Genomic DNA, 19,096 nt, shown 5'->3' with positions numbered 1-19,096 from the left:
GAAGTATTTGTAGCGCCAAGTGGACACTACCGCACACTAAATTGACAAATAAGTTTAAAATATATAAAATAACTATGAAAGTAACTATTAAATTAGTTAATAGTTACTTAAAAGATGTAACTAAGTTAAGTTATAGTTACAGATAGAAAGAAAGTAACGAAGTTAAGTTACAGTTACTGAAAAAAAGTAACTCCAACTGTAACTTCGTTACAAATAACGAGTTACTTCCCATCCCTAGTATTTATCATTCTAACAATCTGGTAAAAAATTTTTCACACATGAATTTGTATAAATATGTATAAACATACATAAACACGCATAAATATTCATAAACATATATAATTATATATGAAATATGTCCATACATGTTCATATATCCTTGTTTCTTTTGTAAAATTACTTTTTAGTGTAATAGAAATAATAATAGTAATGTGAAAACATTAAAAATAATTAAAAAGATAATTTTTGCACTATTTGTTTTAGAAAAAATCAAGTTTGAAGAAATGTAAAAATTTACTTGATATAAATGCTCGAATATATTTAAAATGGATCAGAAATCGAGGCTTATTTCGAGCTAATAATATTTAATATTTAATATACACTTTAAACCAATTACAAAATCATGAAAGTATATCTTATAAACATTTCGGCTTACTAAACCTTCTTCAATGTAAAACACATCAAAACTTAACGGAAATAAAAATTAACTACTCCTCATTACATTCTCATTACATCAACAAAAGAATAACAGCGTTAGCACAAAAAATTCTGTACTAGTTAAATCTAATAATGAAAAGGAAATGAGAGATCTAATGGTTTTTCCTTATGTTAAATCGATTTGTAACAAAATTTCAAGATTTATTGATAAATCTAATAACATGATAGGCTATAGATTATAGATGTACAAATAAGCTTAATAGATTCATAAAAGTCCACAAAGATAGAAATCCGCATGAAAAGAATAATAATGTTATATATAGGACAAATTGTAACAATTGCGATGTGTCCTACGTTGGGCAAACAAAAAGAAGACAATTACAGACGAGAATTAGGGAGCATTGTAATAACATAAAATTAGGCCAGTCCAAACATTCGGTCATTTCAAAACAAATCATTGATACTAATCATGATTTTAATTGGGAGGATGTTAATATTCTTGATTTAGAAAAGAATTATAAGAAAAGGAACATTTCGGAAATGATTCATATTAAAGAACAAATTAACGGATTGAATTTAATGAAAGATACCGAGTTATTGGACAAAGTGTATTCGAATATACTTGATGAGATTTGCGAGAGAAAAAATCGAAATAGGTCTAACAGACTTATCGATATATCGTGAGCGAAAGATATCGTATTATGTCGAACAGATTTGACGAGACATTGTGAGCACGTAATTATTGACATGACCTATACTTATATCAGTTGAATTTAAAAGAATAGCAAGCAACGTTCCAGATTTTTCCTCTCAATCAGATTTGCTTTGTTGAATTCATAGGCGGTATTTTATATACATTGACGTAAGTTTCCATTGGTTTTCGTATTATTATGTTTGATTATATTAGTATTATGAAATCTATGGTCATCTCAGAATATCATAAAATACACAATGCGAATGGACTCACAATGGATGGTCGGATCTGTGACTATCTGAATTCTAGACGTTCACCTGAGAATTCGGAGAATTGTAAAGAGGAGATGTATTATCGGACAACTTGAGACTAAAGCTATACCTTGGATAGAAGATGTTCGATGTATTTTCAAGTAATTGACGATTGTCTGTGAAGACTGATATACCGGTGAATGGTTGAGAATGTAATGAGGAGTAGTTAATTTTTATTTCCGTTAAGTTTTGATATGTTCTACATTGAAGAAGGCTTAGTAAGCCGAAACGTTTGTAAGATATACTTTCATGATTTTGTAATTGGATTTTGTAATTTAAAGTGTATATTAAATATTAAATATTATTAGCTCGAAATAAGCCTCGATTTCTGATCCAGTAAAAATTTACTTTACATATAATTATATATATGAAATTATGCATAATTATGTATGAACAATTTTTGTTACATTTTTTTAAACTTGTTTTTTTCTAAAACAAAGAGAATGCGAAAATTATCCCTTTAATTATTTTTTATGTTTTCATTACTATTATTATTTCTATTACACTAAAAAGTAATTTTGCAAAAGAAAGAAGGATGTATGAACATGTATGGACATATTTCATGTATAATTATACATGTTTATGAATATTTATTCGTGTTTATATACGTTTATATATATTTATACATATTCATACATGAAAAATTGTTTACCGGGAAAGTATTATATTTCTTTAAGTTTTAGTTTTACGAAAGTTCTCAGAATTCTGCAATTATAATGTATAACGTATAAAGAGACACAAAATCTTCATAAAAACTTTTTCGGTTTTTGCACAATGTAATTATAAAAATTTATGTTAGTATTTATATCATATATGATAATATTTGATAATGGAATAATCCATATAGCAAGGTGACGTTAAATGATAACGTCAATAAGACGTACGTCATTGAAAAGTCACATTTAACTATTTGAGAATATTTATGATAAAAATATCTAATATTTGCTCAAATAATATTTTGTTAATAAATGTTATTTATAAAACAATAATATATATTTATGAAAAAGGATTACAAAATTCCTAGGTTTTAGCGAAGACGAACTTCCTTTCTTGAATGAAGATAAAAACAAGGTCATTGATTTTCCGTATGTATACGTTGAAGATCCGATTCGTAGCATTCGACACCACAGCCTGATGCTTAAGGGCACCGCAAATCAATTAAGGAGATGGCCGAACGATCTTTTCAGTTCGTTTATGGCAGCGTGTCTTGTCCTATTCAGTTTTCTTTTTCTTGCTTTTGTCACGGCGATATTTTGTTCACCCATAACAAACAATGATAATTGCTGGTACTAACAATTATTATTAGATAGTAATTATAATTTAATAAATTAGTATTTTTAAGAAAACTATTGAATAAAAAGATAAAATTCTTATTTTTATAAAATAAATTAAGGCAAATAAAAATAATTTAATAAATTTTTTAAAAATATTTAATCGATTAATATTTTCAATTTATACCAAATATTTTTAACATTTAATAATTAATCTTTTTAATTTATGTAAAAATGTATTATACTTAATAATGAATTAATGATTTCCTTTTAATCAAGAAATATACAAATTATTATAATTTATTCAAGTGGTGAATTGAAGATTTCCGAGGATGAATGTTCCATTAATGTCTATTTCGTGAAGGAAGCTACGCAGGTCTGGTCTGGAAAAGAATTCTGTTATATCGAGGCTGCAGCAAGAGAACAACCAAATTTGAATGTATATCAAAATTCTGTTATTTAATTTACGTTTGATATACAAATGACTAACAATAAGTAATTTTTAATGAAATGTTATCTTTTTTAATATAAATATTTGCGAATGATCACACACGCACGCACGCACGCACGCACACATTTAATCTTAACTTTTTGGATGAAACATGGATTCTATCATTTTAGTTAGTTCTTTTTTTTTATTCAAAGAAAATAAAGATATAATCTTAATTACAAGAATAATCATAAGTTAATTTTTTTATAGATATACTTAATCAATTTGATGCGTACTTCCAGTACACCGAACACATCGGAAATTTATCTTAAAATGGCACTGACCACCCAAAATGCTAATATTCACATCGCCGAATTATTAATTGGCAAATTTTTCAGCAAGTAATAAATATAAGATTATTGAATCTAATAATAATTAATATTTAGAATAATATATACATATTTTTTATGCATTTTTATGTTTATAATAACAAAAAGATACTTTTTTTATGGAATATAAAACGTGATTTTAGACATGTATACGTATGATATAAAATGTCACATAATATTATCACTACGAATTCTTTTTGTCTATTTAAAATTGAATTGTTTTTTGTTTATTTCAATTTGTCAATAAAATTATATTTTAATATTATATTTATACTTGTTAGAACAGAATTATCAAGTATTGCAAAAAATTTGAACAATGAATTGTTGCTGATGGCGGCGAGAGCGTATCTGCTTTGGAACTTTCCCGGAGTTGCAATGCATCCCAGCGCATATTGCAATTTATCAGTCGTCAATAAATCACGATGGAAGTAAGTAAGTAGGTAAACACTTAAAGATAAATAATTAATACGATTTTCAGCACTTCTGTTTTATTTCTGTAGTAAAGTGGGGAAACGAGATTGCATGCCGGACAAATTAGTTATGATCGACCCAACGATTGATTTACAAGCGACAGATGTGCATTGTCAAGCATTTCTAGGATTTTTAATACAGGAAATATCCAAGAATGCAACGCAAATTTATAGTTTGAAGGATGCATTGGACAAATTTTGTCCGAGGTATACATATACTTATGAGGTATATACAGAATGTTGTCATATATATTTGTGAACTCTTGTCTTTTTAGGATTGATAACTGTGTCGAGGTGCGAGTACTTGATTTAAAATCGCACTGTTCGGTCAACGCTTTCGATTGTCCTACCGTGTATACGTCTGGAAAATCTTGGGAACTTACAATATAATCCAAATACTTAGTTATATAAGTCATAGAAGATATAATTTTCATTTCATGGAATTTAATATAATCTTTCTTTCCAAAACATAAATATAAAAATAAAGAATTAATAAAAAAATCTGCAATGATTATATTTTGATGACATGAAAAATGAATTCTATTACGAAATTAAAATTTATATGTTTTGGAAATAAATATGTTTTTAATTTTTAAGAATCAACATGTGCATGATTTGTTTAAAAAAGATTTATGAGAAAAACGTGTATACAGTATACACGGAATACGAAATTCGGAGAATAATCAGAAATTTTTATTTTTATCGATTTTTATTATTCTTGATATTTATCATCATTGTTTAGCATATTTTGAAGTTTCGATGTTCGTAGAGCCACACAATATCCAGCCATGTCCATACTTCTGCCACTAAATATAAAAAAATTGACGTATATATAAGTATTTATTATATAAAACAAATAAAAAGATGGTAATAAACTATATAAAATAAATAATAAATAAAACAGATCTTAAATACATGATATTTTTTTTCATGTAATATCTTTAAAATTTTTGAAATAGTTTGAGAGAAAGAGAGGGGGGGGGGGGGGGGGGAGAGAGAGAGAGAGAAAGTATAAAAATTTTAATAAAAGTTCTTTGACTGAAATTATTTCTATATATACTTGGTTACTACTATAGTAATAGCTCGTTTATTTTATTGTGAGCAGAGGAGATGCGTACAGGGTGTCCCGTAATTTAGAGTCTCTATAATGAGAATCAAGACATAAGACCGGAAGGACGTCATTGCTGGGCGTCGGCCGGAAACAGCACAAATAACGCGTGGCACAAATAGACACGTTCGCGTCTGTTTGTACTACTACACCATGAAACGGTTGCTCACACTAATTCACAGATTCACTAACCATCGAAAGCGCCTAGAAATGGCGACGATCAATCACGAGGGCGTCGCCCCTCATGTCTTGACTCTCATTATAGGGACCTACCGTAATTCACCCGACAGCGCTTGTGGGCAGGTAGAGCGGACTAAACTGAGTCGAAAAGTCTTTTACCATTTTGTAATTTTTGCAATAGTTAACAAGATATTAATTACTAAAAATTGCTGAATATTGGTCTTCAATAATTTTTTTCTCAAATAGTATTAACTTCACAAACTGAAAAACTGTAAGAGACAAAATTGTTTATTTTTTTCTCATAAAGTACTGAGAATTTTTTCAGAATTTTTTAATACCTTATTTTCTCATGTTAGTAAAAATAAGAAAATGCAGTACTATAACATTGATAAAAAATTCTAAAAAAATTCTTAAAGTTCTACGAGAAGAAAATAAACAATTTTTGTTTCTTGCAGTTTTTTTGCAGCGGACTCATTTTAGTCCGCTCTACCTGCCTACGAGCGTTGTCGAGTGAATTATGGGACAATCCGTATATGTATCAGATTTCTGTTTGCAATAATTGTTTCTCCGTAAAAAATGAAAGACGGATAAAAATATTTACAAAGCAACAGAAGAAGTCCTGCAGTATAAACTAACGCAGTTTGTATTTGAAGATGTTCGAAGAAATACCAGATCATTATAATCACATCACAGAAATCGCACACCAACTCGGCTAAAAAGAAGCCTATGAAAGGCAAACTAAGTTGCGGCTGCTTCTAAAATGCGTAATAAGACTTGATTGATGATCCATTGGAATTGATAAGTCATGTAAATGATTGATAAATTTATTTTATCAGCCAAATTATTAGTATACTTAAAATGCACATACATTATGTTAATTATAGCTTATATTATTTTTAAGTAATCAAGATTTATAAAATGAAACTGAAACATAGAAAAGTATATAAAAAATTAGATATATCAGTTGATAATAATCTTGTTTACCATTAAAATGGAATAAATAAGCATGCCAACTGTAACTACAGATAGTGTGGTGCGTGAGATGGAATAGCCGAAACTAAATGTCAAGACAGCCTTTCTGGAGGGGAAACCACGAAGAATCTGCCCATTCTGCAAAACACTGTATTCCGTTGATCCATAATAACACAAAATCAATATCAATAATGCCAACGACATTGCTCTGACTATCTTGAAACCTTCATGGTAAAAAATGTTCTTTTTCAGCAATTTCTCATCTTTCTTAATTACTTGGGAATGAGTCTTAAATAAATGAGGTGATATTTTAGCTTCAGTTAACTGCAAAAAGATAAACAAAATTGTGAAAAAGAATTCGTTTTTCAAAAAATTGAATAATATAGAAGTATATTGAATTCATATTATTAAAAAAAATATGAAGAACTTATTATGTTCAAGGAAAATTTGGTGAATGAATAACTTTTTTAAACTTTTTTTTAAATTTGACTTATTTTTTAACATAGTCTTCTTTTAAAATGTCATTGACTTATCGAACTACCTACGTATAATTATATTTCTATCTATAAAGTAGATATTTTGTGTATTATATGTATGTTCCCCCCACGCCTTGAGCGTGGACTATACGTATGCAATTAAAAAAAAAATACATTACATTATAATGTATGTAAATATTATAATATTATATTAATGTACCATTTTTGTTCGATGTTCTTTCATTCTTTCCAGATAATCTTTATGAATGGTTTGAACGCGACTTGATTGATGATCCATTGGAATTGATAGGTCACGTAAATGATTGATAAATTTGTTTTTATCAGCCAAATGTATTAGTATACTTAAAATGCACATACATTATGTTAAATATGGCTTATATTATTTTTTAAGTAATAAATAGCATACACATGTAACAAAGAATATAGAAATTACGCAGCAAACTGATAAATTTGCAAAACGATATAACGAGATAAGGATTAAAAAGTAATGTAGAATGGAAAACCAATTAATCAATGTAATGTAACGATGATAAAAAGAAAAAATTGAATTACATAATTATTTTGTTATAATTGCAAAACTTCGCGTTATTGACTTTGTTTGTGATTCTACGCAAATCGATCGTGGAATCGATTTTAAAAACTATAAACTATTTTTATTAACACGTTACATATTATTTATACAATTTATGTATTTGTACGAATAAATATCTCGTGTGAAATAATCCTGTCAAAAATCTGTTCTTTATGTTAAAATTATATCGAGTGTGTTTGATCCAATTATATTGATTTGCTTGGAATAATTGATTACATTAAATACGTTCAAATTCACATATATTAATTTATAGCTCATGTTTAAATTGCGATAATTGAAAATGCATGAAGGTGCAATTTCATAGAGCGAAAAACAAACCTCTAAAATTTTCGGAAAGTAAACGTGCAAATATAATAAAATTTGTTGAACTCACATCCGTTATTAAACGGTACGTTTAAACTATTTAACATATTTGCATTTCTGTATTTGCATTTTAATTTAAAGAAGGGACACAATTTTTCCAGACTCAAAAAATTGGGACATAAAGTGAATTATGGCCTTTCACAGTCGACGAAACTTTAGAGTCCATAGTGGACACTTAGTAATTAAATATTTCTTACAATTTTCAAAAACAATTATTCTTATTGTCGTAATAACACTAGTTTTATTTTGCAGAAAATCGGACGAATGGCCTGTTCCTTGTGCAATAATTATGTAATGGGTAGCTCATTATATGTGATTGTTCTAGGCCTCATTGGGACCGTTAGTCTATCGTAATATTCCCATCTTGCTAATTTAAATACATATATCAGATAAAAAAATAAATGAACATTTAAGTGCTACATACTATTAATAAAAAATTTCGTCAGGTAGTCACGGTTTTTGACATAATACGTACAATAAATTATAAAATTCCTAGAATGTCATCTCACCATAGGAACAATCAAGAAGGTAATAATTATTGTATTATTAGATAGTATTTCAATAACTGAAAATTTTTTAATTATACATCTGCAATCAGGAAGTCAATAAATTGTAAATTGATAAATAATAATTGCAGTACCCTTTACTGTCGAGAGAGATTTGAAGTTAATGACGTCAATCCTGGGAATCGAGCATTATACTTTAATTATGTTAGGCGCGATCACAGTAAGTAAAAAAGTATTTAAAAAATAACATTTATTTAAAAATGTTATGAAAATTATATGATATTTTATGTATATATTATGATATTTATATATATATATACATATATAAAAACTTATAAAAGCAACCATTACTTCTAAATAAATACATAGCTTTATTTTGGCAGGAATATCCTATGCTACATACACCATGGTTGCTCATGCAACTCTGTGTCATCATTGTGGAGATCATTGTCTTCTTTGTGAGATTCTTCCTAGATGGTTTGCACGTCAAACGCAATGAAATATTGCAAGCAATGTTTACCTTATACAATTGGTTACAAGTCTTCTGTCTTTTTCATCAGCAAACACGGCAAGTCATTTAGAAATGTTTCAGATTTTTAATATTACATTATACATTTATATTGTTTTAATATTATATGCTATGAATTATACAACAATATAATACTTTTTTATACAAATATGTGTAACTTCGGATGTTTAAGAAAGCTGATTTAGTTTTTTTCCAAGAATATCTGACAATAATTATAATAACAAAAAATGAGAAGATTTTTATTTAAATAAATTGAAATCTAATTTAATTTTACATGAATTAGATTGTACGTAATATAATTACTAAATATGTATAACAATTAGAATTATTTTATTTATTTAACTTCATTAAATTACAGTTTATATAGAGAGATTTGGTGAACTCCATTTTATATATACAATATTTATAAGATTATTTTCTTTAAATTAACCCTTTCTAAATTTAATTAGCAATATCGACAAGCTCATGAAAATGCTGATCCAGATGAGAGTAGAGATAAAGCCGTAATAAACCGACGGTTCTGATATTGTCCAACCCCTGGCCAGCATTGATCTCATCGAATCTGTGCTCTTTGTTAGGGGTAATAAAAAACTAATATATTTCAAAAAGGGATGCATGCCCTCTATGGGCCAGATAATGCCACACAACATCACAATTGGTAGAAAAGAACCCATCGCCACATATGTGGCGCTCCTTTCATTGTCACAGAAACAGGCAATTACAAATCCTGAAAATTAAATTTGTTTTCGAGCAATTTTTGAAGAAACAAAGTATATGTCAATAAAAGTGTAGTATAACGTTTTTACGTTTTCTTTGGCAAGAAAACACTTTTTTCATAATCTCCTATATAAAAAATCTTCGATTTTTTCTTTTTACGTTTTTTCAAAGTTATTGTAACTTGATAATAATCGCGAACATTTAATAAAAATTGAGTATATCTTTGCAAAAGAATTATATCATTTAAACATAATAATTATAAAAAATTTTATGTAAGAAAGTTTTGTAAAACTTTTGGGATTTGATACTTCACGCACACACACAACGGTTCAATATTAAGATAATGAACGGATTACCGAAGCACATGCCGCAAAGACCCGTAAGGGTGATTAATACGGTGATCCAACCGATGTCGCCTTCGCAAGTAACTTTGAAGATCGCGAATGAGACTATAAGGACCATCACAACTTGCCCGAACATTACCGTGAATTGCGTGATTACTTGACCAAAGAGAATCTCCGTACCAGTGACGCCTGTATAAGATTAAAAAAAAATTAATTATTTATCAATTCCAAGATTTATTAATTTAAATTCCAGCAGATATGTGTGTATCCCAAGATTTATCTATCTAGGATTTATCTAGGATTTATCTAGGATCGGAATACATCTTTTACTTATTACGGTTTAAAATTTTTTTCTCTTTTGTTTATACAAACCTGATACAAGGCTTCTTTCTAGCAGACCCTCATTTCTCTCAAGCAGCATGGCGCCCGACGTCAATGCGACTGAGAGAAAGAAAATAATTCTGAAAAAACAAATTCTTTTAATGTCAACAAGTTTTTTTTGAAAGAAGACAATTAAATTTAATGTATATGTACATTATTGTATTATGTTGACATTAAGGTAAATATACTTACGTTAGAATCACTCCGGGTGCTGCAAAATCCGTGAAATTAGGATCATGAGGTCCGAAGATTGGCGTTTTAAACTAACGTAACAATTATAACAATAGATATAAATTGTTGTAAATAATAATTTATAATAACGTAACAAAAATTATAATATTAAAACGCTATGCATATAGTGACAGAAATTAAACAAAACATTATTTTTACTTCCGTATACGTTTTATAATCGGTCTAGTACTGGGCCATTACTGGTTGCCACAGTCCAGGTACTGGCGCAGTTATTGTTTCTGATTTCTCGACATTTTTTATTTCTAGAGAAAGAGAAATACACACTGTTAAATTTATACTGTCAAATTTAGCTTATTGTGAGTCGCCAATGCTCCTACTAAATATATCGTTATTTTATACTACAACGATAATTAAATTTGACACTATAGGTTTAATAGAGAAATTTTAATTTCACAAGATTTCTCGAGAAATCTCAAAAAATTCTATATAATAAAAGAAAACATGATTTAACTCTTACGATTAATTACATCTTTGTATTTTATATTAATACTTATACATATATATATAAATTTATATAGAAATATACAGTACATATTATAATTATACTATTAAGTATATTACATACTTAATAGAGATGAGAAATAAAATACATTTGTACTCAAATAATTTTTTATAAATTAATTTAAATATATAACTTTTTAAAAAACTTTTTATAAAAGAAAAATCACTTGTTTTCAACTAACAATTGCTACATACAAATTGAAATATTTGTGTTCTCTCATAAATTGTGAATCATTAAAATAAATTTAAACGATTCTATTTATTCTTTTTTTCTAGAAATTAAATTTGTGTGGTTTGAAATATCCTTTAAAACAAACAGGAAGCATTTAACGTTACGTTAGCCAGTCGAAATAGTTTTTTGTTATAAAATCATTTGCAATGGAAAAATTGAACTCATTTTACGTGAAAGTAGGTTTAATGGTACACAATGTATCGAAAAGTTGTTTCAAGCTTTGAGTTCTCATATCAGTAATAATTTGGAACACAATTTTTGATTTCTCAAGAAATAACAATAATTTCTCAAGAAGTGTGAAATTTAAATTTATTTTTTTCGAGAATTTCTCAAGAAAGAATTCTCGAGAAGAAATACTAGGCGCAGTATTGGCAAACTACTGGTGCAGTACTGGATGGATGATCCCAGTATTGGGCCCAGCTTTTAGCCAGTTATTTGCCGGTGATGGCCCAGTACTGGCTGATAGAATCTTGGCCGTCAGTTGACAGTCGTGTAGCGTTCGTCAAGCGTTAGTTTTGTTGTAACTGCTGGCGACCCTATATGAACACATTAACATAGGATGCGTTCCGATATTCACTTCCAGTGCTGAAACTATACAGTATACGTTATGTGCAGTATAGATTTTCAACACTGGCAGTGAATATCGGAACGCACCCGTAATTGTTTACTTACGCTTATGGGTATGCTCGTTAACTTCTCGCTATAGTTGCAGGCCACAGTGACTTCCTTAGCGAAATCCAGATATGCGTATAAGAGATCTTTTTGTAATAACTGGCCTATTTGTTGATCTGCGAAGGTATATCGCGTTAGAGTAGTATACGCGTTTATATTAGAATTCTCAAATAAAAATTATGTAATTTTTTTTTATCAATTACACTGCTTGACGTGATTTTTGCTGTTTGAATAAAAGATACCATTTCCGATGTATTTTCGCGCGCTGAACACGAATCCGGTAATGAAATTGCTCTATCACGTCAGGTTTGTGAGAAAAGTGAAGTTAAAGGTGTCAAAATTAACGTTTTTTGAGATATTTGTGATTTTTTTGCTAGCGAAGTAAATTTTTTTTCTACTTTCGTTTACGCCATCTTAAAGTGCCAACTTTTATCTTTAAAATATATTTTTTTTAACACCGTACGTTTTTTCTTCCACCGAGATAATTTCTGCGTAGTCACGCAAAAAAAAAACGTTCTGTGCCAAAAATGTTTTTCAAGAAAAAGTTTTAAGAACTGTGTAATGATTTTAGTAGCAAAGTTTTTAAGGTCACTAAATCCGAATCTGAAATCAAATTTTCGAAATTCAAAGTGGAGGATCCAACATGAAAAAATTTGTCGTCGCAAAAAACGTTTATCACTAAAATTTGTCATTTGCGCTTTAATTTAATTTAAAAAATATTGTTTACAATATTAATTTTGGAATTTTAAACATTTGTAAAAGAATTTCAAATTTAAATTAAGTAAAAAAATTTTTATTAACTTCTTTTTCTTTAAAGACATTTTTGGCACAAAACGTTTTTCTTTGTGTCTACGCAGAGATTATCTCGGTGAAAAAAAAAACGTACGGTGTTAAAAAAAATATATTTTAAAGACAAAAGTTGGCTGTTTAAGATGCCGTAAATAAAAGTAGAAAAAAAATTTACTTCGCTAGCAAAAAAATCAGAAATATGTCAAAAAACATCAATTTTGACATTTTTAACTTCACTTTTCTAAAAAATGTGACGTGATAGAGCAATTTTATTGCCGGATTCGTGTTCAGCGCGCGAAAATACATCGGAAATGGTATCTTTTATTCAAACAGCAGAAAAAAAGTCTTAAAACGTCGGGCAGTGTTATCGGAAGATATTTATTTTTTAAGATTGAGTCTTTTAAAATGCAACATTTAGAATGCTACATAAAAACATGAAAAATTATTTCGTTCTATTTTACGTTCAAAGACTTACTAGACATGTCCATGATAATTTCCATCTCCGAGAAATTAATATCCCATTCCTCGGCATCTCTGCCGTAATCTATCCTTGCCATGAGAGCTTCGGAATAGTTGGATGGAAACGTTATAGCGCCCCATGCCCATCCCTTTATCACTGCATTTCTGGCTTCTTCATCACTGTTGTAAGGTAACAACTGTATAGTTTTTTTCTGTAAGTGCTGAAGATACCGGCAGCTTAATAGCGACCAATCGCATCCGGTTCCAGGAGGAATGCACGGTTGCATACTGTTGTTGAGTTCGTGGTTGACAACGGCTAATTTTAATCCTATGGGATCCTTACCAATGGAGATGCAGAAGAGGACTATTTGGGCGACGGGTAAACCAATGATAAATAACATCATCCTGTAAGATGTAAGTGAAAATGAGAGACGAAAAATTACAATTAGACAATAAACTAAGAAGTGAAAGAAAATTTAATATAGAAATGTGATTAAACAAATTTGATTACCCGACGTTTCGCCACATCCATAAAAAATTTTTCCAGATAAGAGCTTTCATGTGCATTGGATTAATAGTATGTTTGGAAGAACCTTTTTCTTCCGGTGGCAATGCTGATACCTATTAAAAGATATACAAGAATAAATAAAATTTATTTAGCAATTATATTAATTTATACAAAAAATTATTTAAACTAATAAATAATTACTATAAAAATAATCATTAAATAGCCCTGTTTAATAATTAATAAGTAATTAAAAGTGCTATACATATATGGTATAAGAAATTATTACTCGTACATTGCCATCATCCACAATGACTACACTTTTCCGTCGACTAGATATGCTCACATTATCTCCGAATTCACCACTCATTTCATCTATTTCGTCCTACAAAATAAAGAGATATTAAAAAATGTTTTAATAAGCTATATTGAGAACATAAATACTCAAATTTTAAGTACATGTTTCTCGTATCTTTAAAACATTTATTTAATTAGCCTCGGTTTAAAAGTTTAAGACGCTCGTATGGAATACAAAAGATCCGGGTTCGACTCTCGGTCGAGATAATATTTTTTGCAATAAATTTATTTACAGTTTTTCAGCACACTAACATCTTTCTAATATGATACCGGATTGAACATTAAAATTATTAAAAATTTGCTTGTCAATTTAATTTAATTCGTAACATTATTACAGTAATTGTGTTTATATAAGTCCGGAAAAGCAATTCGGTGCGCAGTTCGAATGACTGCAAATATTGTATATATGTATGTATATATTAATAGTATAATATATATATAATTCACATTGAATTATTTAAAGCATTAAAAATCTAGCTTCGACCGTTATAGGCTTTAATATTCTACTTGTGTATTTATTGAATTGTTTATGTGATAGAAATTTAAACATGGAATTATTTAGGAGATATTTATGACTACGTTCGATAGGCGTTTAAGGGGAGATTCACCTTTGCAGGCTTAAAAAAAATCGAAATTTTTTTTTATTTATTTTGATTCCTACATATTAGGTGTTAAACTTAGTTCCTGCCGTTTTTTTCGTCTCCAAAATTGATTTGTTTCAAAGGGAAGTTGAATGAATACCTTAATCAAAGTAATTTCCTCCATTTTGTACTACTTTTTTCCATTTCTCTGGCAACAGGGCAATCCCACAACGGTAGAACGCGGTGTCTTTCGAGGCGATTCATTCATCCCCCCATTTTTGGACTTCGTTGTGAATGGAGAAGTGTGTATCCGTAAGTGCGTGTTGCATCGATCGGAAGAGATGGTAATCCAACGGTGCCAAGTCAGGGGAGTACGCTGGATGCGGGAGAACTTCCCATTCAAGCTCTAGAAGTGCCTGCTTCACGCTTTTCGCGACGTGCGGTCGAGTGTTATCATGCAACAAAATGACTTTGCGTCGATTGTTGGCTACGGATGATTTTTTTTGCATCAATTCGTCACTCAATCGGCCTTTGGAGTAACATTTAACTGTTTCGACAACTTTAAAAGCGTTTGAGCTGGATTCTCATCAAGCAATTTCTTGCAGCTCGACATCTTCAAATTTTTTCGGCTGTCCTGGACGTTCTTTGTCTCTCACATCAAAATCATCGTTTCGGAAGCGTTCAAACCAAACTCTACATGTTCTTTCCGATGGAGTTTCATCACCATACACTTCGGATAATAAGCGATGCGCTTCAGCTGCGGTTTTCTTGAGTCGAAGTAGTGAAGAAGCACATGTTGGAAAAACAGCTTATCGCGATTCATTTTCAATCGATTGGAAAATCTTTTTGTCGTCGAGAAATCTAATCTGTGAGGATTGAGTCACTTTCAACAATGTCTAAACTACAAAAGACATATGACTTCATCGTCGAAACTCGCCAGCGTTGGAGACAGCACCCTCTAGTAGCGAGCGGCAGGAATTAAGTTTAACACCTATGTGTAAAATATCCTTGTAAAAGGTTTTTTTAAATTCGCAATATTAACGCAGCTATGAGCTCAAATACGTGAGGACGCACGGGGCCTTTAAGCGCTTACCAGAGCAAATTATCATGTCAGAATCATCAAGAGAAGTTAGAACAACAGCTCGGCGATTGGACAGATTGATGGAAAATCAGTTATTTGAAGATGAAGAAAGATTATTATATGGCCCTGGTATTGCATCGTAAGTGCACTAAAAAACTTGTTACATGTGGAAAAAGTCAAACCAAAACTTTAAACGCGTTTTTCTCAAAACCACATTTTTCGACCTGACGGAACTAATAACTCGAAAATGGATTAAGATATTGACTTAATTTTTTTTCCTCTTGATCCTAATACTTTTGCGCATGGCAGGAACTAGAATCGTGATTTTACAACAAATATTCGATTTGTTATTCACAAAAAAGTAACAAATTTTTAGGACAAAAATTTAATTTTTTTTTTAATGCCACCATTTTGACAAATTTCAGGCAATTGACATTATTTTAGTTCCTGTCATAGCGACACTCATATAATTAATAAAAATAAAAAGAATTTTTATTTTAGTTGATTTGCAGAGTTAATATTACTTCCGTCATGGAGACGAGTTTTGCAGATGACCCTTAAGTCGATCGTCATTTGGAGACATTAAAATACATATTCGTCTAATTAAAAAATATTTTTTTTACTGTTTAGAGATTACATAATTTCATGCAAAACGCCATATTGTTCTGTATATAATAAATTTTCTTTAAAAATTTCATGAAATTGAGCTAATTTTACGGCCGGCAAAGGTGAAACCTCCCTTAAGAAGTATTGTGTGGTATTTTCGGAATATTGCACGTGTGAGGGGGTGTTTGGATTAAGACATCATCTAAACATTTGCAACATTTTAAAAATATCACACAATACTTTTCTATCGAAACACATATCCAAATATCAGGGTTGGCAACCCTCATATTAATTACCTCATAAAAATAACTTGTTACCGTTACCGTTCTTTTCCCTAAAAAATAATTCGTTCCCGTTACTCATTATTGATTTGCAAAAGTAACTTGTTACCGTTATCGTTACTCAAAATATAACGAGTAGTTACTTTTTCGTTACTTTTTTTTCTTGACACTAATAGAATATTATATGAAAATTTTTGCGGTAAATGTAAAAAATTATATTTTTTAGTAGAGAAATAGAGAATTTAATAGAGCCCAAAAATATATGCCTATAATAAACATTGTGCGTTATTTTCATTAATGAAATAGATGCTGTCATATCACATAATATATACTGCATGTTTTGTAATTTTTGTAATTTTACTTAAATAAATTAATTTTTCGTATTACTTTTAATAAGATATTTTTAAATTATGCGTTTAACTCTTGATACATATATTCTCTAATTTTCTTTTACTATGCATGATGGGTCGTTTGTGTGTGGATTAATTTCCAAAATTTTTGCAAATGTACAAAAATTATGAATAGATTCTTATATATATTTTAACATCTTTAAAAAACATTGATAAAGTTATACAGGGTGTCTCATAAATGAGGTCGGGGCCGCATTGGGGGCGTAGAATGGGTCAAGTGGAGCAAAAAAGTCTTATGACATTTTGATATATCCGCTGTAATTTTCGAATTAAAAAAGGAACCGTCTAAGCCAATGTGCAGTGAAGCTGCGCCTCGCGAATTTGTAGCACGGCCCATCGCGCCTCGGTCCATGGCAAGATTAATTAATTACATCGCTTAACATATCTAATTGTGTTAAAACGTATTTAATCGTGATAAATAACGTGATTTATAACGATAACAAATGTTAAGGAAATGATAAGATTAAGAAATGATAAGGAAAACTTCAGCTAAATTAACATTTTTGGATAGTGTAGGTGCGATACGGAAACACAGGATCGCCATGCCAGGCGGCGAAGCGCTATCCTGCTCCTCGCTCCCCTCAACTCCGCGCGCCAACGACGCGTTGCTATGGAGCGAGGTGCGATGGGCCGTGCTACAAATTTGCGCGGCGCGGCTTCACCGTACATTGGCTTAGACGTTTCCTTTTTTAATTCGAAAACTACAGCCGATATCTCAAAATGTTATAAGACTTTTTTGCTCCACTTGACCCATTCTACGCCTCCAATGCGGCCCCGACCTCATTTATGAGACACCTTGTATATTTAAAAAGAAAGAAAGGATAGAAAGAATTATTTAGCCAGGTGCAGTATTTCGAAGAAAAGAAACAAGATACGAATAACTCATCGTGAATACTCTAAGAGTAAAATTATATTATAATAAAAAAATAATATTGCTTATAATCTGCATTATATACATATATTTAATTTGTGAGGTCTGACACAGAAAAAATTTTATTTTAAGAAATTAAATATACCGTAAAGATTATATCTGAGTTAGTCTATACATGTAAACTGCGAATACGATGAAAAAAAGGCGTCGTGTGATTTAGACAGCCAATTAGACCGTTAATGTTTCATCTCTGTTTTCTAGGGCTACAGTTACTACTAAACTTTTACGTAATTAGAAATAAAGTAACGATAAAAGTAACTAGTGAAATCATTACCGTTACCTCTAAAATGTAATTGCGTTACCATGAACGTTACTCGGAAGAAAATGTAACGTCGTTATCCATCCGTTACCGAGAAAAGTAACTTGTAACGGTAACGATGTTACAAATAACGCGTTACTTGCCAACCCTGCTAAATATAGTCTAAATGAGTATCTCCTAAATAATTTCATGTTTAAATTTCTTATAAACCTTATAAACAATTCGATAAATGTTTAAAAACTGAAATAAATCATCTATCTAACACTTAAGCAAACTTCTTATAAACTCTCAATAAACTGTTTTCGCCGGGATTCCAGAAATATCACGTCCCTGAATTAATTTCCACTCAAAATAAAAAATCAAAACATTTACTTTTGTTTTCGAATTTAATTTTTTCGAAATTAATTTAGGGACTTTCTTTCAAGGAATCATTTTACTTCCCGGGTAGAATTTTGTCGGGGCGTGCCCTACGTCCATGTAGGGCCTGAACAGGCATGCCCTAAAATAGGTCTGTCAACGTTGGGCCCAAATAGGCATACCCTAAAATAGGCCTGCCATCGTTGGGCCTAGAAAGGGCCTAGAAAGAAAAATTCTAGATGGAATTTCCTAAACAGGCCTTGAATGGGCACTGACGTGAGTCCCCCTAACAGGAACTGCCATCGTTGGGCCTAGAAAGGGCCTAGAAAGGAAAATTCTAGATGGAATTTCCTAAACAGGCCTTGAATGGGCCCTGACGTGAGTGCCCCTAACAGGGCCTGCCATCGTTGGG

The 19,096-nt window shown here is 30.2% G+C and overlaps 4 protein-coding genes across 12 annotated transcripts in view; 2 read left to right on the top strand and 2 right to left on the bottom strand.

Annotated features, from left to right (window-relative positions):
* Positions 1–4,676, top strand: part of LOC108758211 (uncharacterized) — a 5,859-nt gene extending 1,183 nt beyond the window's left edge. The window contains exons 2-7 of the mRNA XM_018503024.1: positions 2,687–2,948; positions 3,243–3,372; positions 3,634–3,764; positions 4,034–4,180; positions 4,253–4,429; positions 4,498–4,676. Coding sequence (XP_018358526.1) covers positions 2,687–2,948; positions 3,243–3,372; positions 3,634–3,764; positions 4,034–4,180; positions 4,253–4,429; positions 4,498–4,612 — 962 coding nt within the window. The 3' untranslated portion in view covers positions 4,613–4,676. The remainder of the gene's footprint in view (positions 1–2,686; positions 2,949–3,242; positions 3,373–3,633; positions 3,765–4,033; positions 4,181–4,252; positions 4,430–4,497) is intronic.
* A 270-nt stretch (positions 4,677–4,946) lies between these two features.
* On the bottom strand, positions 4,947–7,432 carry LOC108758212 (uncharacterized). Of its 2 annotated transcripts, none has more exons than XM_018503025.1 (4): positions 7,179–7,432; positions 6,495–6,806; positions 6,112–6,265; positions 4,947–5,028 (listed from the first exon to the last, which is right to left on the bottom strand). In XM_018503025.1, exons 1-4 carry the CDS (start codon positions 7,332–7,334, stop codon positions 4,961–4,963), a joined length of 690 nt encoding a protein of 229 aa, XP_018358527.1. In that variant the 5' UTR covers positions 7,335–7,432; the 3' UTR covers positions 4,947–4,960. The 2 variants fall into 2 exon arrangements, with proteins under 2 accessions (XP_018358527.1, XP_018358528.1); XM_018503026.1 differs by having other exon boundaries at positions 6,495–6,620.
* A 327-nt stretch (positions 7,433–7,759) lies between these two features.
* On the top strand, positions 7,760–9,060 carry LOC108758213 (uncharacterized). 3 transcript variants are annotated; one of them, XM_018503030.1, is made up of 6 exons: positions 7,760–7,913; positions 8,036–8,112; positions 8,187–8,273; positions 8,381–8,462; positions 8,572–8,660; positions 8,824–9,060. In XM_018503030.1, the coding sequence occupies exons 2-6, from the start codon at positions 8,065–8,067 to the stop codon at positions 9,019–9,021; spliced, it is 504 nt and encodes a 167-aa protein (XP_018358532.1). In that variant the 5' UTR covers positions 7,760–7,913; positions 8,036–8,064; the 3' UTR covers positions 9,022–9,060. The 3 variants fall into 3 exon arrangements, with proteins under 3 accessions (XP_018358532.1, XP_018358531.1, XP_018358530.1); XM_018503029.1 differs by having other exon boundaries at positions 7,761–7,959; XM_018503028.1 differs by having other exon boundaries at positions 7,761–8,112.
* A 289-nt stretch (positions 9,061–9,349) lies between these two features.
* Positions 9,350–19,096, bottom strand: part of LOC108758214 (ABC transporter G family member 20) — a 21,665-nt gene continuing 11,918 nt past the window's right edge. For all 6 annotated transcript variants that reach the window (XM_018503032.1, XM_018503033.1, XM_018503036.1 and 3 more), the window contains 8 exons: positions 14,117–14,206; positions 13,828–13,937; positions 13,333–13,721; positions 12,069–12,184; positions 10,604–10,674; positions 10,403–10,491; positions 10,043–10,219; positions 9,350–9,696 (listed from right to left, as the gene is read on the bottom strand). In XM_018503032.1, the coding sequence (XP_018358534.1) occupies positions 9,395–9,696; positions 10,043–10,219; positions 10,403–10,491; positions 10,604–10,674; positions 12,069–12,184; positions 13,333–13,721; positions 13,828–13,937; positions 14,117–14,206 (1,344 nt within the window). In that variant the 3' untranslated portion in view covers positions 9,350–9,394. The remainder of the gene's footprint in view (positions 9,697–10,042; positions 10,220–10,402; positions 10,492–10,603; positions 10,675–12,068; positions 12,185–13,332; positions 13,722–13,827; positions 13,938–14,116; positions 14,207–19,096) is intronic.

The sequence above is a fragment of the Trachymyrmex cornetzi genome, unplaced genomic scaffold (genome assembly GCF_001594075.2).
Source record: "Trachymyrmex cornetzi isolate Tcor2-1 unplaced genomic scaffold, Tcor1.1 scaffold1540, whole genome shotgun sequence".
NCBI lineage: Eukaryota > Metazoa > Arthropoda > Insecta > Hymenoptera > Formicidae > Trachymyrmex > Trachymyrmex cornetzi.
This window is presented reverse-complemented; position numbering and strand designations above follow the sequence as displayed.